At 37.3% G+C, this 25015-nt stretch overlaps 1 protein-coding gene across 1 annotated transcript; it reads left to right on the top strand.

Annotated features, from left to right (window-relative positions):
• The first annotated feature begins 1035 nt into the window (after positions 1-1035).
• synpo2a (synaptopodin 2a) lies at positions 1036-24134 on the top strand. The gene is made up of 4 exons (XM_028474406.1): positions 1036-1161; positions 15079-15230; positions 17287-17945; positions 19316-24134. Exons 1-4 carry the CDS (start codon positions 1054-1056, stop codon positions 23035-23037), a joined length of 4641 nt encoding a protein of 1546 aa, XP_028330207.1. The 5' UTR covers positions 1036-1053; the 3' UTR covers positions 23038-24134.
• The last annotated feature ends 881 nt before the right edge of the window (positions 24135-25015 follow it).

Here is a 25015-nt window from a genome sequence, read left to right as displayed (position 1 = left end):
TTCAAGCCAACCACAATGTGTGTAACATATACAATAATGCAAAAAATGATTAGTCACACAATTGATAATGTTGACGACAAAAATTTGCACTGATAAAAACAAGGCCCGGCGGCCGATTTCTGCTTCCTTTTTGCTGCAGTACCATATTTGAACTGCTGGGCGCAGTGTCGCTTCTCCATTTACATTGTGAAGAAGGATGAAAATGTCTATTTGTACGGTTGCCATACGGACAACCACCGATGTTATTGGTACGATTACCGAAGTACACGTACGTAGCGTCTTAGGGTTAGGGTTAGGTTATAACCTAATATCGCAGCAATTCTTAGAGTTAACGTTAGTTTTAGGGTAAGGTTTAGTCTTCGTCACGTGACCTAAACTGACCAAATAGGGGCGCTGCGAACGGATAGAATTTCGGTATATTGATACGGCAAAAGATAGCTACTGCCAAGAAGAACAGAAGAAGAGTGCTAAAAAATAACTTGTATTTTTTAAAAGAACAATACATGAATTAATATATATATTTTGTACAGTCACTTTGTTCCATGGCACTTAAAACATTTGTATATTATGTACTGTGCATTATATTAAATGCGTTATATTAAACTCCGCGTACTAACAATTTTTCAATATCGTTAACTATCAAATTCTACTAATTTCAACTGTCATTATTTGCCAGTTTAAACTCGACTAAAATTGTTCCTACTTTTTTTAAATGACACAATGCCCACCACCACCACCACCACCACCACCCTTACACACACTTTCTGTCACTTTTTACGCCAATTTCAAGCATCTCTCCATTTTTGCCCACTCTCATTTGCAACTTTTAACCAAATTCTGTGGTTTTTAAAATCCCATTTCACCCCCTTTTCCTCCTTTTTTGGTTGAACCTGAAAAGGCTGAGAACCACTGGTTTATTATAGAGGCTGCAGGCGGATCCAGTGACGCGATGACGTTCCCAAAGCGGGCTGGGCTCCAGGGTTTCCGTGGATGAAGAGTGTTGAGCAGTAAAGTGAAACTATTTTCTGTGTGTGCAGCAGCAGCATCATCATCATGGGCACCGGGGATTACATCTGCGTTACACTGCGCGGTGGCGCACCCTGGGGATTCACCATTAGAGAGGGCGAGGGGGACACATATGTACCTTTACTGGTCACCCAGGTATGAAAGCTCCAGTAATCATCTTTTATTTTTATTTATTTATTTTTTTTTCCTGATAATAAGTGAGGATAAAACAGCTTTTTAAAATTTTCTAATCAGATCTGGAAAAGTGTTTAAATGTGTTTTCATTTTTTTTTATAATTCCATAGTAATGTGAGTGCTACAGCATGCTTTAGTTCTCTGCTTGTTTTGGTGAGAGATTCCTAGGGACCCTTATATGGTCAAGGCTTAGAGAGACTGAGGCTGAGGTGATCAGTTATCAGTCACATCAACTTCTGCAAGAAAGCAAAAACACCATTATGACCTGTAACTAACTTTAAGAGTGGAACATATACATGCAAACTACAGGAAATCAAGATATAGCCTTAGAAATAACATCCACATGAATAAAGAGCTTGCCAGATTAATGCTTGTAACGTAGGCTGTGGTGTGGACACATTTTTGCGCCTCACTAACTTTATTTATGCAACACTTTACCAATTTGTTACAGTTTATACTATAGTGAATGTTGGTGCACATTTTTGATATCGCAAATATATTTCTGGTAACCCAGACACTTTTTTTTTTTCTTTCTAAAATTAGTTTTTGAGTTCTTTGAATCAGTAATGTTTCTTTCTTTCTTTCTTTTTTTTTTTTTTTTTTTTTTACAATTATTACTCGACATTTCAGGCGACCCCATTTTTAATGCCAGGTGACCCCAAGGTTGAAAAACAGTGGTTTAACCAGTCCCTAATCGGGCTAACATAATAACAATAATCATAGCAGCACACAAACACATTCTGTCGTATTTGTTGCTGGTAAAGTAACAACTTACAGTCAAGGGAGAACATGCAAACTGCACCAAAAATCCAGTGCAATGTAAACAGTAAATCCTGCATTCAACAATGCATTGATGGGCTCCTGTTTTTGAGCCTCCTCATCTGAATTAAACTAAATAAATAGCTTTTTTTAAGTCACCCATGAGAAAAGTGATTCATGGCAACTAAATAATATAGTGACATTAAATATTGATAAAGGTTTTTAGGAACGGTCTATTTAATTGTTACCAAAAATGACAAATGCGTGTAAAGGTTTAAGTTTACTGTTTAACATCAAGTCTTCCTCAAAAGTGTTTCTGATATCAAATGTAAAAAAAAAAAAAATAATGTACGAAAACAAATAAACCAATTTTCCGAAACGTACTACTTAGAAAAATATGATTCATTCCATCCAGGCTGACCCATATACTGTATGTGCGCTTAAAAAAAGCCCTGAGCCGTTCCGTTTACCTTTCAAGGCTGCTGAGTCTCTTTATATGGTATGGTAATGCGCGTTGACAAGAACTGAAGCCGTGCAGATTCCTCATCAGCTCCTCGGCCAAAGAGTAGATGTGTAAATGTTTTCGTTGAGCTACATTCCTGTGACATCAAAGCGCCTCTAGAGTCTAAATGCATCAATAGATCATTATAATCACCACTGCCTCAATGGTTCACAGAACCACAATCAAGTAGTCAAAACGTGACCTTTATGTGTTTTTTATACATGCGGTTTTGTGCTTTAATTTTATAATGCAATGAAAACAAAAGGTTCACCTTAACTTGAACGAGTGGCTAGACTTAAATTGATCCACATTAAGTCCTGGCAGCAGTATCTAGTTTTAAATTAATTACTAAAATAAATTATTTACTGTACATTTTTTAACTTTTTGACCAAAGTACACTTAAGTTTTTTTTTATTTCCACTGGAGATTGTGGAATAGGCTTTCAACCTATTAACTCTCCTATTATCCTTGGGGTCAATTTGACCCCATTCAGTGTTTATGTCTCTATAAAAGTAAGTAATCTCTGTCTGTCTGTGTGTCTGTGTCTGTGTGTGTTCCTCAAATATCTGCGAATCAGGCTCAGATTGACCTGAGACTTTCAACATGGCTGCTGCTTGCTTCAAGGGTGTGCAATGTTGGATTTGTTTGTACACTTTAACCCCACGCCCCATTTCCTGAGTTGAGGGACTCAGTGATTATGTCATCAGTCCTTGCTCTAGAGCAGTGGTTCCCAATCTTTTGTGTCCCATGTACCCCCTTTGCATTTTTGACAAATCATGTGTACCCCCTCTTCATAAATTAAGTACCGTCTTCATATGCTTTTTATATGTGGAACAGCGCGATCTCATAAACCCCTAAATATGTCTCAAACATTTGTTTCCTAAGGATTAATCTACAAATTCAAAACAATGTGTGCAAAGTGTAAATTATTTATTTATTTATTTATTTATTTGTTCAGTTCATTTCCAACATGGTTGCAATCACAAAAATTCACTTTGACATTCTGAGCAAAATCACATCATCGTTTTTTTTTTTTTTTTTTTTTTTTTTTTTGTCTTTTTGCATGCCGGAAAGGGCGACGGAAAAAAGCAGTTTGCTTATCTAGATCCGTCCCCTGGTTTGAACACAGATCAAACATTCTTATCTTCTTCATACCACAATTTCATCTTTTCATTTATGTTTTGTCCTTTTTTGTGTGATGTGTTCTCGTCTGCAGTCATTGTTCCTGTCGTTTCTCCTCCTCACTGTCCTTTTCATCCGTATCTCCTCGGGCTTTCTTTTCCAGTCGTTGTTTACGTTCCTCCAACTCTGTTGTTCGATGAAGAGTTGAGTTGGGACCTGTATGCGCGTAGGAATGTCCTCCGTGTTTTCTCCTTAAATCTTGTCAGATTTACGGATTGTTGTGTCCCTGCATCAAGGTTATTCCAGAGGTTCATGGCTCTATACACAGTACTATGTTTCCCAACGTTCGATTTGACCCTGTCTGGTCTGAACACATTATTATGTCTGAAGTCGCAGGAATTTTGATTGTATGTGAAACGTTTTTGTATTTGATGTGGTAGTTTTTTAAATGAAGCCCTAAATGCGTGTATTTGTGTGTTGTAGTGTATTATTTCTTGCAGTTTTAGGTATTTTGCCTTCTCAAATAATTCGTTTGTGTGTGCGTTGTGTGGTGCTTTATGTAAAATTCTTATAGCTTTTTTTTGTAGTTTAAATTATGGTTCAAAATACGTTTTGTAGTTATTTCCCCATATTTCGGAGCAGTAATTTAAATGTGATGCTATGAGTGAAGAATAGATTGTTTTAAGTGATTTGGTATGTAGGATTTGTTGAAGCTTCCATAGGATGTAACTGCTTTTGGCAACTTTGTTTTTAACTATTTGTATATGTTTTTTCCAGGTCAGCTTGTCGTCCATCCACACTCCTAGTACCCTATATTCTTTTACTTGTTCTATTATTTCCATGTTTAGTTTCAGTCTTATATGTCCTGTTATTTTTTTCTTTCCGAAATTGATGAATTTTGTTTTGTTGACGTTAAGGGCTAATTTATTTACATCTAACCATGTCTGGATTGTTGATAACTCTTCATTTGTTGACTCTATTCAAGTTTTAATGTCTTTACCTGAGCATAGGATGGTTGTATCGCCTGCAAACAATGTTAGTTTGAGGCAATGTGAGACTATGAAAATAATATATCATGCAACTTATATGTGATTACTTCAATAGTAAATAAATAGGGTTTCCTTTGTAAAATGTAGCTATTTATTGTCTCCTATTGCCAGAAGTGTGATAAAATGGCCTCTACAGAATAAAATAGTCCTGTTTAAATAAATTACAAGAAAATATAGTAATTTATTGAGCAATATTACTGGTAATTTGTGGTGAATTTGCGCCAAAAAAAAAAGAGCCTAAAAAGAAACTAGGAACATTTCCCAACAAGTACCCCCTGCAATGAGCTCATGTACCCGTAACGTGGGATACACGTACCCCAGTTTGGGGAAGCACTGCTCTAGAGTGACATCAGTCCTAGCTCTACAGTGATGATGTCATCAGTTAGAACATTGGAACATTGGTCCTACCTTTACAGTGATGACATCATCACATTTATCAAATTCCGTGTGCATCTAAACTGACTGTTGTGGATTAATGACACTAAACGAGTCCGGACCGAGTCTGTTCTGGTCTGAGGAGATCTGGATCCGCGAGGACAACAAACTGGAATCAGAATAGATGGGGTTCAACTCCCTACAGGACAAACCTGAATGTCCCTGACGTCCCACCTTCAAACACAACCTCATTTGACCATCCATGAAGAATCTACTTAACCTTCCACTTTTCTACAGCAATACATACTTCCTACGGACACTGCTCTAGTCATTCAAAATATAATTTATTTAGTTATTTTTTTTTCATGACTTTTCCTCATTTGTTGCAAGGTGCAGACTTGATACTTTTGAGTTGATACATGACATGGAACAGCTCTTTCACAGTGAAAGTGATGTAGAGGAGGATGTGTCTGAGACAAAAGATTTTATAGTAAATAACTCCAAATATGTTCAATAAAAATAAGTAAATAAATATGTTTCTGAGAGGAAAGGGGGGTTTCCACACTAAAACTGAAAGTTTGACCTGATGGTGGCACTGCAGGAAAGGTCATATCATCACCACAACCAATAGGGTTCATACTTTAGTGGTAATTAATGTTGTCAGTAAATTTGAGTTAAGATTTGGATGAAAACTATTCAAGATAAATTCATTCTAATTTAAAAGTTTGGCCTGATGGTGGCGCTAGAGAACAGGTCATGGTTTCATTATCAAGGGGTTATTTTTGTGTTTAACCAATAAACAAAGTGCCTGACGCATGAACTTGGTCAACAATTTACTGGAGTCAAATTTTCAAGGGGTCAGATTGACCCCAAGGGTGAAATGTGTAATATTTGAGGACAATAGGAGGGTTAAAGTAGGCATAGGTAATGATTTATAGATAATTTGCTGATTATTAGCTCTTTCGGCAATGCATTTTGTAAAAAAAAAATTAAACCTTAATTATGTGGTTAAGCTACTGTCAAACATTAAGTATTTTAACAATTGCTATAAGACATTTATTTGTGTAATTTCAGACGCAATTTAGCTGTTTACAGTGCTCATGCCTCCATAATGTTCTCCATAATGTGTTACATTTGTAGCCTGTGCCTATTACATTGAAGCAGCTGTTTGCATCCAGATGTGAGGTTCATAGGCCTACCTCATCTGGAAGGCATAACCCTCAGCATACCTTCAAACTCTGGTAGTTCTAACACAGAAAAGGCAAATCTGTGGGTTTTACAAAAAGCCCACATACCAGAGATTGAGACAAATGCTTTTACACTACATCATCCCAGGGTTTAGGTTAGAAAAATGTGTTTTTTTTCCTTAAAGCTTCTGTTGAAAGTTGTGGAACTGTGTTTAGTTTCATGAGAGAAAAAGTGATTGTTCAGGATTCTGACAAGCAACTACAGTTTCAGACCACAGGGGCATCCACTCTTAAGAGGTTCTCTCCATATAAGGAAGGTTGTATTTGTCTCCACTTTTTTTGGGTCCTGGCTTGAGTACAAAGTGGATGAGGTCATTTAACTATTTTTTTTTTTTTTTAAAGTCACAGAAACTGCACACTGCAAGCCTCCCTAACAGAAACATGAACATTCTATGGATCGAACATCATAGAATGTTTCTTTTCTAGTTGTTTTTGTATTTTAAAACTTCTCATATCTAGATCTAATAATGGAGGCATGTCTTTTTTTTTTTGCATAAAACATAACTGGCAACAGAGAAATAGTCATTGTAATGTCCCTGCAAAGCCTCCAGTTCTACATATATTTCTTACAACAATCTGAACCAGTCACCCAGATTATTTCCCGCTAATTTTACTTTTGTATGCACTAAACAAAGTCGTCATTGGCTCTATTTCTTCTTGTGTTTCTCAGAAAATCCTCTTCATGTGGCGTTGAGGTGGCAATGAGCTCAGAGGCTGATTGCTCTTGTTACCATCATTTCTGTTTCACATTATGTAAATAAGATAAAGCTAAGTTTGCAATAGTTTCAGTCGTAAAACGTTGGAGACCATGTTGTCATAATGTTGAAATTTATACACTAGGGATGTAAAAAAAAAAGTATTATTTCAGGTGTTGTAATGACGTAAGACAGTTAGCAAGTGGAAAATAAAACTATTTCTCTTGCTTCAAATGGAGCCTTTGAGTTTAAATTGAGACTACAGTTGGCAAAGTAATTGTTTTTTTTTCTATTTTAACATCTTTTAATGTTCATTGTATGTTTAAGAAAAGTGTTTTTTCTAACTGAAGGATGGCGTTGCCCAAACGTAGAGCATTGCTCTATCTCTCTAGACCAAAAACCGCACTCATTTTCTTATCAAAGTAAGTAAATCCAAAAGCATTGTGGAAAAGTTCAAAATGATTAAACCAGGTGTTTGCAACCTTGGGGTCAGGACCCCATTTGGGCTCGCAAGACACTGGAGAGGGGTCGCCAGATGCATTCAAGAAACTAGGATATATATATATATATATATATATATTTTTTTTAACAATTTGAGTCAATTTTTGCTTATTTTTTTTTTTACATTTTTCTGCAACTACACCAAACTCGCCATATTTTTACCTATTTTCATCACTTTTTCTTGCCACATTTTTGCTCCTTTTACTCCATTTTGACTTCATTACTCTAATTTCTGCCACTTCTCAATCAATTTTCAATGCTTTTCCACTTTCAAGACATTTTCGGCACTTATAAACCCTTTCCACCACTTTTACCACCTAATGTCTCATATGTTGACCAATTATTGCCACTTTTAACCTATTTTCACCATATTTCATGCTTATTTATTTATTTTTTTTGCCTATTTAACCACATTCACGTTTTGTCAGAGCCATTATTTACGAGTTTAAACGAATTGTTCCAATATTGACACTGTAATGTTATCCTGCTATATCACATCTACACATCTATTCTGTGAAAACACCCTTATTTTATGTATTTTGTGTACACACAAAATTGTTCAAAACAGTATAATCCCCATTAAATATTTAACTGTTTTTTTCAAGGAATGAAATGTTCAATAATATTAAAAGTAGTAAAAATTACTTTCAAATGATAATATGTATAATTTGGAAGATTGGCAAAGTCTCTTGTCTGTAGCAGCCACTTCTCGTCAGAATTTCAGCTTTTAAAATACACAAATACTGTTTGTTTAACTTCTAAATGCTCAGATCAGTGAGAGAGTTTGTCCAACCCTATCACTAGCACTAAGAGAAGCTATGATTGTTGTTTGGTTCATTTTTACTCTTGCAGCCACGGCAACCGTTCACATGATGATGTATACATTCAGTGTTGATAAATGAAGTAAATAGATATTTCATTCAATTGAACTTTGTTTATTGAGCACAAATTACAGCAAAAGTCATCTTGAAGTGCTATCAAAATATAAAATTTGTAAGAAAAAATCCCATTTCACCATTTTATTTCAGATTAAAACATCAATTTAAATCTTTGAGATTATAATATGCTGGGGCACAAATAATAACAAACTTCTTGGATAACAGTGGATATTATTCAGATAAATAAATAAATGTGGTTATCACAGATTCATAGAACAATGGACCATCATTTTGCTGACTTTATGGATGGACCCTAAAAATCTCTCCCGTTTATTCCCCCTTATAGATGACCCTGTCTCCACATGATTGTTGTTCAATGTTAATGACTGTGTTCAACCTCCTTCGGGTACAGTGGGGGTTCCCGGTTTCTGGCAACTTTATTTTGGGGGTTGTAGACTGAAAAGGTTGAGAACCACTGGATTAAACCATATTGCGTTTGTACGTTTTTGTAAAAAAAATCTTTGCTAAAACAGAATGCAACACATCTTACCTGTAAGGCAGCTGGAAAGTATTTCTCAAATGTAAAAACATAATTGCTCAAAGCTGTGAAAGACAGGAAATGCCCCCCCAGCCATTCTTTCTAAGAAAAAAAAAGCAGTCCCACTCGCAGGGATTTTCCCTTATGTGTAAGCTCATAAATACATAATTTGAAAATAGGCTGCCTAGGTTGTCAGCACAATTTGATTAAGATTTATTATTGACAACATTGTCTACTCATGGCTATATAAGGCATCTATTTAATTTTAGAACAAATTACATGTGTGAAAATGCTGGAGCTGTGTTTTTCTGGGATGATGAGGGACAGTTCCCCTCCTTAATGTTATATTGTTAGTTGCTGTGGCATTCCAGACAAAACGTTAAACTCCCCCGAGTGAGTCCCCACTGCCTTTTTGGGCCTGTTTACACACTGTTGACTCTTAAAACCGAAGCAAACACTGTGTCTGGGGAGCTTTATCTGAGTATTCAACTCTATAGTGTAACTTGTAAAATGTATTTACACTTGTTTACTGCTTTAAATGTGACTTTTGTTAGACTTATCCTTATGTTTTCAATTTGTAAATAGTGATGTCAGTTGTTTTATCACATGCAGTACACTGTGGTGTAGTGTAGTTCAATTACAAGAGATGTAAAGGAAAAGTAATTACAAAAAAGAAGAAGAAGAAGAAGAAGAAGAAGAAGCAGAAGCTGTATCTGTCTGCATGAGCTCATCTTCCTTCATTCATAAATGATACACAAATGTTGCCATCTAGTGGAAAAAAGCGTTGTTGCGAGTCTTTCAAATACAAGTGTGGAGTTAGACTTTTTGATTTTTCATTGAAGGGATCACTACAGCGTTCGAGGACCAAAAAAAAAGTTTAAAAAAAAAAAGCAAAAACATTTATTGTAGCTGTTTTCTTCATGAAACCCTTCAAAATCATGGCATTTTCCAATGTTGTTTAAGCAAGGTCTACACTATGTTTTTACTGTTGAATCAAACAATTCACAAGAAGGACCTAACATTTTTACCAATTCTGTGTTGTATTGCACAAAAATGATGGGGCCGATGCACCACAGTCGACATGGGCAACTGCCGGCCCGTGGGCCTCATGCAGTCCACGGTGTAATTACGTGTGGCCCTCTAATGTAAACGCACAAAATGACCGAAAAACACACAACATGCCAATAGTTACGCCAAAAAAAAAATTGGCGACCACAAAAAAACAAAAAAGTAACTGAAAAAGCATAGAAAATAAAACAAAAAATGACTCCTACAACACAAATTGACTCGAAAATGAGAGCAAAGCATACACAACAACAACAAAAGTACATGGAATGACAGAAAACTGTACTAAACCACAACAAAATACATAAAAAGACGACGTCAATGCACAAATTGACTCCCGAAACAGTACAACACAACAACAAAAATAATAAGTTTGACATTGAGATGACTACTGTTGTAATTTTTGCCATATAAGTAAAGTTTGAATGAATTGAACAAAGAAACATAAATTGACAACAAAAATACACAAAAAGAGTCCAAAAACACAAAAAATGACAAAAATAACTGAAAAACACGTAAAGCAACGTCAAAAATATACAAAAATGACCACAAAAACACACAAACCCTTTGTTTTTTATTTTTCTTGTATCGATGCTCAGAATATTCATTATTCTAAACGCTGACATGAATGTTCGTAACTTGGCCATTCGGATCTGACAGTCTCATTTTGTGGCCCAGCTGTGATAAAAACGTCCCCATCTCTGCGCTACAAGATCGTTGCAAAATAATTTTTCCATAGATTGTATCCACGTGAATGGCTTTTCACCTTCAGGACCAAAATTCCACTACTTTGTAATTTCTGGAAGACAAATAGCTGATGTGTAGGACATAAAATATACATTAAATACGAAACATTCTAATAATTAGGCTGGTCTCACACACGTGGACAAAAAGACACACAGAGGTTTTAAAGTCACTGGAATTGTTTCATGTTATACACTGCACTGCAGAGCTTATTTTCCCGAGGCTGTTTACTATTAGTAACAGTTACACAACATTTTCACACTTTTCATGAGTGCATATTATCTAATTGCGTTCTTCCAAAGTATTAATTCTTCCCCTGGGGCTGTATAAGTGGCCTTTTGTGCTGAATTTATGGGATATTTTGTCTTATTAAATTCTCCTATTAATGACCCATTTACAAGCTTCAGGGACCAATTACATGAAATTAAACCATCAGTCAATTGTTACAACTGTGCAGATCAGTGCCCTTTAAATGGGTCCCCACAAAAATAGCCCCTCGCAGCAACACTATTAATGTTGGTCAAAAAGAGTTGGCAGTTTGAATATAAAATACCTCAAACCCAGTGTTTGTTTAAACGTTGAAGAATGTTTTGTACTTAATGTACAAAGATTTTATTATGATCACTTTTCAAATATAGACATCATGTTCGTGGCGCCAATTGTAAAGTTACACATGCTAAAATAAACAGGAACTTTTTTCAGCATTTAGCAAAAAAAAAAAAAAACGCGTTTAAAAAAATGTAAGTCACTTTTGACCAGATTTACAGCAATATTTGTGATATTTTTTTTCTCGTTAAAATTCAATATCATTGTTAAATCTAAATGTCAAATGACAATATCAATGTTAAATACAGACAGTAAAATCTAAATCTAAATGTTGAATCTAAATGTCACGGGTGACACTAAATATTGAGCTAATGTGCAAAGTCACCCGAAGTACCAAAACTAAAAGCTCACATTTAACATTCAGATTTAACATTTATGTTTAGGTTTGACATTTAACATTTAGATTCAATATTTAACCATTTAGATTAAACATTTGGATTTAGATTTAAGATTTAAGATTTATTAGCATGTAGATTTAACATTTATATTTAAATGTAACATTTCGATTTAACATTTATATTTAAATGTCACATTTCGATTTAACATTTATATTTAAATGTAACATTTCGATTTAACATTTATATTTAAATGTAACATTTCAATTTAACATTTATATTTAAATGTAACATTTCGATTTAACATTTATATTTAAATGTAACATTTCGATTTAACATTTATATTTAAATGTAACATTTCGATTTAACATTTACATATCGATTTCATATTCACATTTAGATTTCACGTTGACATATTTTTAAAAAAAATCACAAATTTCACAAATATTGCTGAAAATCTGGTCAAAAGTAACGTAAAAAATTCACATACATTGATATGTGATTCCAGAATCTCTCCTGGTCACATTGCCCTAATAATATCACTGATAACATTTGCCAAGGTTTCTTCTCGTAGACTCTGTCATTGTTATGCTTATTGCTATGAGCAGCAAAAAACCTGAGAGCACAGAACAACTACATATTAATTGGGAAACCTCGAAATCCCAGACCGGTCTGCCTAAAAAAAAAAACCCTCTGACCAAATAAACCCTGTGTCCGCATCTGACCAGTAAACCCTACAACTTGACTCCGTCTCATTCCATTCAAAACCACCACAACATAAGTTTTTTGACATTTGTTGCTAAATGTTACAAAACGTTGCTGTTTATTTTAGCATGTGCCACTTTACAATCGGTGCCCTATAATCATGGAATGGTGGTGGTACTTCCAACTCACAGAAATCGACTAGAAAGTCACAAATAATTCCAGAATGATTGAGTAAATGTCAGGTCTATGCACAGCGTTCCAAAGCAATAATTACGGCTGACCTTCTTTTTGACATTTGCCAAAACACCCCCTGATTAACTCCACAGAAAATTAGCAAAATGCACTGGAGTGAAAAACCATACCGGCACTGTTTGGATGGGGTTCATTGATCCACGTAGGCCATCTTAAAACTATACATGTAATAGCCAACCCAAAAATAGAACATCCTACAGTCAGGATGTTCTATTTTTAGTTTTTTGTTCAACAGCTGTAGCAATTGGTTAACAATCTTTAACATTTAGCTTGACTTGGATTTCATTTTTTTTCTACAAGATTCCCCACAAAAATAGCCCCTCGCAGCAATACTATTAATGTTGGTCAAAAAGAGTTGGCAGTTTGAATATAAACCACTTAAACCCAGTGTTTGTTTAAACGTTGACGAATGTCTTGTACTTAATTAACAAAGATTTTATTATAATCTCTTTTCAAATATAAACATCATGTATGGGGCGCCGATTGTAAAGTTGCGCGCGCTAAAATAAACAGCAGATTTACAGCAATATTTAGGAAATTTGTGAAATTTTTTCAATGTTAATTTTAAATGTAAAATCTAAATCTAAATGTTAAATCTCAATCTAAATGTTAAATCTCAATCTAAATGTTAAATCTCAATCTAAATGTTAAATCTCAATATAAATGTTAAATACAGACAGTATGTAAAATCGAAATCTAAATGTTAAGTCTCAATATAAATGTTAAATACAGACAGTATGTAAAATCGAAATCTAAATGTTAAATTTCAATATAAATGTTAAATACAGACAGTATGTAAAATCTAAATCTAAATGTTGAATCTCAATATAAATGTTAAATACAGGCAGTATGTAAAATCTAAATCAAAATGTTGAATCTCAATATAAATGTTAAATACAGACAGTATGTCAAATCTAAATCTCAATGTTGAATCTCAATATAAATGTTAAATACAGACAGTATGTCAAATCTAAATGTTAAATCTAAATGTCACGGGTGAAACTAAATATTTAGCTAATATGCAAATTCACCTGAAGTATCAAAAATAAAAGCTGACATTTAACATTTAGATTTGGATTTAATTTTTTTCCACAAGATTGATTGAGTTTGAATGTTTTTAGAGGTAGCTTTTAGCTACTACACATGAGTTATTACATTCCAGCTAACTATATGATGTGCTTATGATGGCTTTGGCCAACTATAGCCATCATGAGGCAGCTCTAACTAAGACACTTTCTGTAAAAATGACTGTATGACAAGTTCCTGTTTACTGTCCTCAACAGCTGACATTTAAAAGACATGATCTATTTTTGATTTATCAAACTTAAGCCTGGCTGTGTGAAGGTATTGCTAGGCCACGTGTATCAAACTCAAGGCCCGGGGGCCACATCCTGCCCTTTAAATCATCCAACTGACAGAGAAAACATGAATAATTGTGTAAATAACCAAATAATCCAGTTGTAGATAATATCTCAAATTCACCAACTTCACAATATTTTAAGGGGCTTGCATTTTTCCTTTGTTCATATTAGAGGTCGACCGATATGGGATTTTCAAATGCAGATTTTATGAATTAAATTAAATACACCTATAGAACTCTTAACATTTATTGAACTTTAAATATACCCATACACAACCAAATAAAACAAAAAGTACAGGACGAGTAAGTAGCAGTAAAGCTCGACAACAACATACAGTACAATGTGCAAGTAGTCGGTTTAAACTATTTCAAGCTTCTTTCTTAACTTTAAGTATCGAGTAATTATCCTATTACTGTATATCACAAGGATATACAGTAATAGGATAAGGACATAATATAATAGTGCCTGATCAATTATCCTTATCTTATTATATTGGCTTTTTATTTGTAAGCCTATTGGCTTCTACCTCCCATACACATGCTATTATTATTATTATTATTATTACTTTTTTCTTGTATATTCAAACATCCAAATGAGTGCTTTTTATGTTCGGCCATTGGCCGATCTTGAAAAAAGTCCATATATCAGCCCAATATATCGGCCGGAAGATATATCGGTCGACCTCTAGTTTATATCACATGAATGCAGTCGTTTTTATTTGCAAATTTTGGAAATTACTCTCAATTTTTCCACAAATTTTGCTATTTCTCACAAACAATTCCACAAAATTCCTCTGAATTACACAAAAATTGGTAACTAAATCAAGAATTTTTGAAGTGAATTGAACTGATGTTAAAAACTAAGGCATGATAATGTTAGTTACAGTACTATTTTTCCCCTCACCAAAAATCTACGGCCCACTCGACGTCAAGCTGGTCCATATTTGGCCCCTGAACTAAAATGAGTTTGACAATCCTGGGCTAGGCAGTTCTTACTCTTGTGGGTGTTAATTATCTGCGCTTTTCCCTTTCTGGAATATTCTGACCTGTGCTCCCGATGTTTCTCTATATTCAATGCAAATGACATCGATCTGATTGTATGTTTTTTTTTTTCTTTTCTTCTGTGACACATTTGTCTGCCACAGGTGGAGGAGAACGGCCACGCCTTCCTCGCTGGAGTTCAGGAAGGTGACGAGCTGGTGTCCATCAACGGGGAGCCGTGCGCTGATCTGACTGTTTCACAAGCTTTTTCTCTCATTGACGCATCAATTGCCTGCCTGCAGTTACTCGTCAAAAGGTAGTGATACATGCAAGACATCATTAAAAAAAAAAAAAAACTATTTTCATGCTTTGCACATTCAGTCTCGCAGGTCAATGAGGACAATTTACCACACATTCACAGTTTGACGGCTAAGCCATTTGGTACTTCAGGTCCCTGGAGTTCACAACAGTCCAGAAGGATTATTGCACCATTGTATTAGCATTTAGATAGCATGCAGATTTATGAGCAGTGTCATTTTGCATAGCACACTGAACGACAACGCCTTTGTGTCGGTGTGTGCCTGTGTCTAGTTAAAGTAAAGTAATGTGTGTCAGCCATGCTGACCTTCATTTCTGTGTCTGATTGGCATGCAGCTGCTCCATTGCTCAGCTGGTAACGCTGGTCTATTACAAAGACATTTCCTCACATATAGAGGCTTATTTAAATTTAATTTAAAATGCATACTTATTAAAATACATTAGGGAAAGTAAGCGTCTAGTCCAGGTGCGTCAAACTCATTTTAGTTCAGGGGCCAAATATGGAACCGTTTGATCTCAAGTGGGCCACAGATTTTGTTTGGGAAAACCAGTAATTTCAACAATATTGTGCCCGAGTTTGCACTTCTACGTATACATAAAATACAGAATATGTAAGCAACCGACAATATCCAAGCAATAAGTGATAATTATCAGTCCCAACAGGATCTTTAATTAATTTTTTTTTTGATTTTGTGACAAAATTCTGTTTAATTAAGAGATGTATTATAGAATAATTTAAGTTTTTTTGTAAGAATTTTGAGTTTTTTCAACAGTTTCACATTAAAAATGACTGCCATGCGACATCGGCTCACAGTCATTTTTATTTTCTCCTGTGGGCCAAATTAGATACTCCATTAGACTAAGAATTTACTGTAGTTGACTCCATATTTATCATTTCTTTTTTTTTTTTCGAGTTGGTAACCCAAGCCCATCATAATTTCAACACTCTCATTTGGGCGACTTGTTTCATGATTGCTTTCCACTTCAGCACCCTGACCTTTGTAGATCAAATGTCTGTTTTAGGGATTGATGTGCTTTGACCTTTAAAATCTTTAGTAGTACAAAAATGACTTCATTACAATTTCTACAGAAGCTTATCACTAATTGATGGTTTTTACACTTGCTGTTTGTTAGATGAGAATTTTGTAGACCATTCGTCACCAACACGGTGCCCGTGGGCCCCAGGTAGCCCGCATGGACCATGTGAGGGGCCCTCAGGAGCTCTAGTCACCAATGAGCTCCATCTAAAATCTGATTTACTTTCCAGGATTCAAACTCACTAAGATAAATACATATAACAGATGTAGTTAGTACTTAGTAGTATTAAATGATAAATACTGCTGCATGTGTTAAAGTTTTAGTATTAAATTAACCATCTTTAAATGTTTAATTTCACCGAAACATTGTGACAAATGTTGCACATCCGGTGTCTGGTCTGTGGTATGTTAAAATATTATTTTAAAAAACGCAAAGAAATCTCAACATTTCTTGCATTTTTAAGTTACAGCTAGCCTTCCTTATTATCATTCCATGAAACAGTGAAAATGTTGTAATTAAGAAGATATTTTCTAACCGGTAGCCCTTTGGATTATGCTGTACCTATGAAGTCGCTCACCGTTTCAGAAAGGTTGGTGAACCCTGTTGTAGAATGTGTCAGTGTTTTAAATGAAATCTTTGGTAATGCCTTTTAGTGAAATGTCATTTAGTTTTCTAAAGTGGTATTCTTTGGCCATGCTATCACTTTATTGGGCTTTAACTAAATTCATTTAAACTAATTCTCAACTATCATTATTTAGAGGGATAGAAATCAAAATAATTATATTCCATTCACTATGAATAATATCAGTAATTAATCCCATCCCACTCCATTTTGTGCATTTATGTTTTGTTTGGCATCTAGTTTCAAGAGCCAGATACAGACTTGATCTGCATAACATTTTTTGGACATCCTGTTTTGTGTTTTTTTTTTTTTTAGCTTGAAATAAATGAATACAACAGTTTTAAAAATCCCCATCCCCATGCTAATGTTTCTCTCTCTTTCTCTGCTCTAAAAGATTTCACTCCATCCAACCCGAGCAGTCAAGAGGTGAGGGTGCCTCGTCTGTTGAATTTGTGGAGAGCACCACCCTCCGCATTCTCCCGTCAAAGCAAAGCTCCCAGATCCAGAGGAAACTTTACAAATCTGACTCCCTGGATGAGACCTGCCATGAAGACGGCAACCCTAAGCTTATTTGGACACAGCTTCACGACAACAACAATTGTCAGGAACTTGTGTTTCAGGAGAATGACAAGCAAACACAGAGATGCTTGTCCCCGGGGGCAATGGTGGAGGTCCAGGTGTCTCTTACCGAGCAGACGCTGGACGACGTTGGATGCGCCTCCCTTGGGAGTGCTCATGGGATCGAAGGGGAAAAGGTTGGTGGGACGATCCATGTCACAACCGCATCGCAATACGTACCATCTAGTGTCAGAGAGCCGCTTGGCCAACATGGAGTGGTGGTCAGCTCCGCTGTCGCCCCAGGACCAGGGAGGGGCATTGAAAGTGGTGGATCCCAAAGTGAAGGAGAAGGAGGAGGGCAGTGTGAGGGTCCTCCAAGGTCTTTTACCGTCTCTTTTGAAGTCCCTTCAGAGGAGGGGCCACAAGCAGAAGAGCAGGACTCTGATTCTGAGGGGGATCCGGACAAACCCAACAAGCATCATGCAAGGCATGCCAGTGAGTACCTCCTGATCAATTTGGTTTGGGGTTTAATGGGTGTACATTTTTTCTCTGTATAAATACAATTTCTTCATTGTGGCACCTTTTAGGTAGTATTGTATCTTAGTAAGTGATTAAAGATCTTCACCACGTGGCTTTTGCTCACATGTGTATATTTCATGGTCTGATGCCAAGTGTGTTCGTGTGGAGGTTAGATTAGGGTGTTAATAAAAGCTATTACATCCAGGTTAATCTGAATAATGTCATGACCAGATTGTTTTTAGTAAGGGCCCTACATTGCTGATCCGTTAGCTAAAAAAACAGCAACAAACCAAATAACATGCATGAATAGGAAACTATATACATCTAATAACATCCTAGTGAAGAGGTATAATAGTAAGTGGAGATATTGAGGCGTCAAAGCTGTGCCGGACACATAAATATAACTCCAGCCTGCTGATGATGCTTGCAGAAAGAGGTGGCCCTTTGACAGACACCAGCATGTGGTTCTCTCAGAACGTTACCTGATCCTTTCAAACCGAGTGCTTTAACTGAGCTAAAAAAGTGAGTCTGTTGCTCACTCCTGCCGTCCCCTCCACCTTCAGGTTGGTCTTGCGGAAACATTGAAAAGCCTGTTTATAATGTGGTCCTAATCTTGCATTATGATGCAGAGTGTGTATGGATTTTTCAAAAAAAAATAGATCGGTATATATAGATGTAGATCTTTTTATTTTTGAGTGGACTGCCTGTCAAGTAAGAGAAAAGGACACTTGGTTCCTTTAAATATATTGCATGCGGTATCTTTGATCGTGATATTTGTGGATGTTTTATTGGTTGAATAGCAGATCATATTTACACGTGTAAATTTATCTTCATACTGCTTTGGCATCTATGTTTTTTCTGTTTGTTTTTTTTATTAAAAAAAGATAATTTAGTAACACATACTGTTTAAGTATAATTCAATGTATATACATGTGGAATGGAAATGCATGCTCAGATCATCCTTATGAAAAATTGGTATGTGTTATGTGTTATTAATACTTCCAGTTTTGTGCATTGAATCTATTTAGAATTTGTTAATGTTAATAATTGTATTGAAGTACTTTATTTTTTACCTTTAATTTTGTTTAAATTACATTTTTGTTCAACTTACTCACACATAAATTACCTGCCAAAGCTTCACAAACTGAATTGTTCTATTTAGCACCAAGTCGGTGATCTAAAGATCCATTGATCTCTCTTTTCTTTTTTTTTTTTTACAAATAGGGTTTGTGTTTAAACTATAAAGCATTTTTTTTTTTTTAATAAATATTTTTCTATTTAGTTATATTTCCTTTTCTCTAAGCTTTTAATGCACACTGACCCTCTGCTTATTCTTTTTTGTGCAGGACTCAGACGCAGTGAGAGTCTATCTGAGAAGCAGGTGAAGGAAGCCAAGTCCAAATGTAAACGCATTGCTCTTCTTCTCACGGCTGCCCCACCCAACCTCAATAACAAAGGGCTGTTGATGTTCAAGAAGCACCGTCAGAGGGCCAAGAAATACACGCTCGTGAGCTTCGGCACTGGAGAAGACGAACAAGAGTACAGCGATACAGAAGACGAGGAAAGTGGAGACGAGAAACAAGAAATTGACACTGTTAAATTTACCCTCATTGCTGGGAACAATTCTGAAATCGAGAAACATTTTCTCTCTGACGCCAACAGTAGCAAAGGTGTTGTAGCCTCAAACTGGGACAAGGGTCTCCTTGAAATTACAAGAAACTTAGAAAACCAAACAGAGATGGAATCTTTGCCAGAAACCAAAGGCAAAGGTGCATTAATGTTTGCGCAACGGCGTCAAAGAATGGATGAGATTGCTGCAGAGCACGAGGAGCTCCGGCGCCAAGGAATCCCTGTGGAAAGTGTGCAGGAAACTGAAAAGAAGACAGTGGAACGCTCTTACATGCAGTCCACAGCAGAAAGACATGGCTACATGGACATTAATGTGCACCAAAAAAGCCAACAGCAGTACCAACAACACCAGGAACGGCAGTACTTTGAGCAACAACAGAACTATCACCAGCAGCAAGAACAACAATATCAACAATATCAGCAGGAACAATATAACCAAAGTCAGTACCAACAACAGCAGCAGCAACAACAACTACAGCAACAACAAATGTATCAGCAGCAACAAGAATATCAACAGCAAATGCAGCACTATTCAACAAATGTCAACAATAGTGCTGTCCAACACCAAACCACTGAAATGCAAAGTTCCTACAGTAATCGCAGTGCCAAACCTTTCTACGCTGAAAATATTGCATCCACCCCCTTTTCCCATGTAATGAGTGGGACCAATCAAGAATCTATGGGACAAGGAGAGCAGATAGCTTCCCGTGATGAGCGTATTTCCACTCCTGCTATTAAAACAGGCTTTTTGATGGACACAAGGAAGAAGAACACGGGCAAGCCCATGTTCACATTTAAAGAAGCTCCAAAAATGTCCCCAAACCCAGAATTGCTGAACCTCCTCAACAGAAGTAATAAAAAGTTGGGTTGTGAGTCTGGACCTGAAGAAGACTACCTTAGCCTTGGGGCTGAGGCTTGTAATTTCCTTCAGTCACATGGTAAACATAAAATTCCTCCTCCAGTTGCCCCAAAGCCTGCAATAAACCCCAACTGTCCTCCTTGGTCCCCGTCCCTACAGTCAGAAGCAACTAACCAGGACATGCCTCAGTGTGCTGAAAATAATCTTCCCACACCTGCTGTAGTCTCCACCACAGAGAATATCCCTGGCCCAGATCTAGAGCCAGCTCCAGCTGCACCTGCCCCTGCCCCTGCCTCTGCCCCCGAGCCCTCTCCCCCTCCTGCAACCCAAGAGATTCCTGCCAGCACAACTACAGCAGAGCAGCAAACATGGGCTCACCAACAGGCAGAATCTCAACAGCAGTTTCTACAAGTAGCATCACAGGAGGCAAGGGGCCATGCTGATTCAAAATTGCAAAATGACCCTGCTCCAGTGCCTAACTGGGGTTCTGCACAAACACAAGAACAACAGCCACCATCTTCTTGGCAACAAGCTCCAGTGCAAACAGAGCAACCCCAAAGCCAGGCTCCACAACAGCTCCCGTGGGTGACATGTCAGTATACTCAAAACCAAGCACAACTTCAGGCATCTTCAACAACCTGGAACTCTAAAAATCAACAATCCTGGACTCAGGATCATGAGCAAACCCACACTAGTGTTAAGGAACCCTGGGCTCAGTATCATGGGCAAACACAACCTCAATCACAAGTTCAGCCACCTTGGGCACACCCTAATGAGCAGCCTCACTCACAGATGATACAGCCTTCCTGGGGTCAACCCCAGGAATCAGTGCATTCACCACGTCAAAATCTTGGGCCACAGCCATTGCAAGTAGACAATCAACAACAACACCCATGGGTGCAACAAATCGAGAAACCTCCCCAAGCACAACCTCCTTGGATTCAACCTGTCCAACAGGAGACCCAACACCAGCCATCCTGGGCTCAGCAAACACATCAGGATTTACAACAAACATGGCCACATACACAAACATCAAGTCAACCTCAGCCGCCTTGGGTGCCTGCACAGCCTCAACAGCAACAGCAACCTTCAATGGCCACTTGGGCACCTCCACAACCTCAAGCTCAAACCCAGCCACCATGGATGCAAGGACATACACAGTCTCCAGTACAACCTCAAGCCAATTTGAATCCCTGGGCACCAGTACCTCCTCAGGCTCAGTCCCAAACCCAATGGGCGCAGCCTCCACCAGAACATCATTCATTCCCCCAGGGGCAAAGTCCAGCTTCAAGTCAACCACCTTGGACTCAACCAGTGCCATCCCAGACCGTACCTCAGCCACAATGGCAACAGCGCCCTCCAAACACTCCACCACAGCCACCAATGAATGCTTGGTCTCCAGCTGAGACACAGCCTCAAGCACCTGTGAATCCCTGGGCACCACAATCACGCCAATCAACAGAAACAGTTTCTTTGTCAACTACAAACACACGACCTTCACCTAAACCATGGCACACTCCAAAATTTTCCCCACAAAACCGAATCCCTCCTCTACCACCGCAACGGATGCACTCTTCATCACCAATAAACCCAATGGCCACCGTCTTGAACCCGTCATCATCAAGCGCTGCTCTCCAAATGCCAGTTGTCAGAGGGAAAGGAGCTGATATGTTTGCCAAGAGGCAGTCTCGTATGGAGAAGTTTGTGGTTGACTCAGAGACTGTGGAAGCCAACAAGGCAAGCCGATCAACATCACCAGCTGCTTCGTTACCAAACGAGTGGAAATACACTCCCAATGTACGTGCTCCACCCTCCAGGTCATATAACCCCATTCAGTCCCCTTCTTATCCCCCAGCAGCAACAAAACATCTTCCTTCCACTAGCCCCTCTACCAAAGCAAAGAAAAAAGACAAAGAGAAGCAGACTCCGGCTCCCAAACCTCTCAGTGTTGTAGATGTTATGAAGCATCAACCCTATCAGCTAAATTCATCACTCTTTATTTTTGGCCCGGAGCCTGTAAAACCCCCTAAGCCCTGCCCACCTGCTGATCCACCTTGCGATAACCATTCAATTCAATATGAGCAAATGGGTGTGGTCCAACAATCTGGACCATTTAGTGGGCCATGCCCTCAGCAATACTACGATATGCCCATGCAACCAATGGTGCAAAATGGGCACAATCAACAAGCTAATGTTTATCCTCCAGCTAACCCTTATCAACAACCTACTGCTTCTTACCAGCAAGCATATAACCAACAGTATCAACAAATTTCACCACCTGCTTATCATCCCCAAACCCCTCAGTCTTCAAATGCACCACCTGCTTATCATCCCCAAACCCCTCAGTCTCCAAATGCTTCCTACCAGCCAGCCAATAGCCCTCCCTATCTCGCAGCTCCTTCTGCACCTTACCAGCAGCCACAACTATGTAGTAGCTTTATTGCTCCCAGTTTCCCTGTGGCTGCTCGACCTGAATCTTCATCTGGGGGCAACACAGTGGCTTCCGCTCCTAAGCCTAAATTCACAGCTAAAAAGAGCTCGGCTCAGGTGTGGAAGCCTGCGGCTGTTGAGAAAGAGTGATTCTCATAGAATCATAGGGTGTTTGATCTCTCCTTAAAATCAAAAAGTTTGTGCTGAAGTCACCCACTGCAGAGTGGAGCTATTTGAGCTCATATGCAGTTTGTTTTTGTTTTTTTAAAGTCAGATTTTGGTATTGTTGTTAACGACTGGGGATGGTTTACTAGTCTAAAGAAGAAGTATAAGAGAAGAAAAAATGATCTATAGTTCTATGCAAATGTTACAAAGCTGTGAAAAAAGAATATTGATGATAATATATGAATGTAGGGTAAAATAAAGAATGACGGAAAGAGTACGGAAAACAACGATATAAATGGTACACGAGAGTGAAAAGGTAGAGTAGAGTAGAATAGAGTGACTTTATTGATCCTGCAGTGGGAAATTTAAGGTCAAGTTGAAGTTGGATTGTAAAATTAACAACTTACTTGAAAAACTATAAGGAAAAAAGAAAAATGAAACATGTTTCAATATTTTTTACAACAGTAATGATGTAATTGATAAAATAAATTAAGGGTCATCCCCATTTTAGGAATGTAATTTACAAGAATTTTTATCATTTGACTTTAAGACCCTTTTCTAAGGTTTGTATGATCACTTTTCTCATGGTGTTTGCTCAAATCTAAAGAGTTTGGTTTAAAAACCATTTGTAGCTCAGTGTCCTTCTCCAAATCACCAAATGAAGTGGGCTGGTTTTATTTAAAGCTTTTACCACCTGTTGCATCATGTTAAGCACTAAAAGTAAACTGCCTCATGAGAGGGAGTAGCGAGGTCCAGAGTGTCGTCTTAAATTTCAACTTAAGCCAGTGGAAGGCGCAACTTTGTTTTGTGTTGCTTTAAAGTATTCTTTTCACCTAACACTAATATATTTATATATTGACAATTCTCTTGTAGATTTGTGACATGGTTATATGGACAGATGAATGATATAAATGATCATTGAAAGGCTTTGGAATGCTCTGAAATAGATTTTGGTACAAGGCTGCTTTAGTTTCTTTTTGTGTTTTCTTTCTTTCTTTCTTTCTTTTCATTGTTGCTTTCTCTGTTCAAAGTGCACTTTCTGTATTATTCACCAAAGTGCCATTAAACTGTCTTTAATCTTTGTATGGTTTCTTCCTTCCTTTGGTGCATGCTCACTTCCTCACCTGTTTTTCTCACTCTCGAAGCCTTGACACATGCACTAAGGGATTTACATGTAGTTTACAGTTATCTTAAAACACAGATCAGTTTTGCATCAGTTGCAGCATCGACATCTTTGTTTTTACCAAGGAACAATTCAAGAAATGATTATCGCCGACTCCTTGGAGTGTCTGAGGCACATTTATGCAGATTCGCTGCATCGTCAAGCTCTTAAAGAATAATATTGGATTGATGACTTTTGTTGTGACATCACAGAATAATTCAGGATGTGAAGTGGCCCCATGATGAAATATATCCATGTTGCGTCATGCATTTTGAAGAAGGTCATTCATCTGTTCAGGGGAAGTTTTAATATCAAATGATGAGAACAGCTGGTAGATTTCTTGAGCTATATCTGGAGGAATCTGATATTCCTACCACCTCGCAGCATGTGATATATTCATACTAGTTGGATCTGTTACAGATTACCCTGGATAAAACACTTATTGTTCTTTTTGAAAATGCACATCACATACATGCAGTAAAGGCCTTCCTAACAGTGGTAAATATGTGGGGAAAACTACTAAACCATTGTCATTATTAGCTGTAAATTGTGTATTTCGTGTAGATTAGTGAATGGAGCAGAACGCTGTTATACATATGGATGAATCCTTTAGAGTCTCAGATGTATTTTTTATGTCCCTGTGCCACTGGCCATACCATAAATCTACATAAACAGGGCTGTAACATGCCTTTGTATCTCGACTTGCTTTGACCATCTGTCTCCAAGTCCCTGCATGCACATCATTATGTGCAAGAGCTCTTACGTTCTGTCTCAGTTGTAAGATAAACCATATGTTAGATT

Source organism: Gouania willdenowi, chromosome 18 (genome assembly GCF_900634775.1).
Source record: "Gouania willdenowi chromosome 18, fGouWil2.1, whole genome shotgun sequence".
NCBI classification, from domain to species: Eukaryota; Metazoa; Chordata; class Actinopteri; order Blenniiformes; family Gobiesocidae; genus Gouania; species Gouania willdenowi.
Note: the sequence above shows the minus strand (reverse complement) of the source record. Positions and strands in the feature narration are given on the sequence as shown.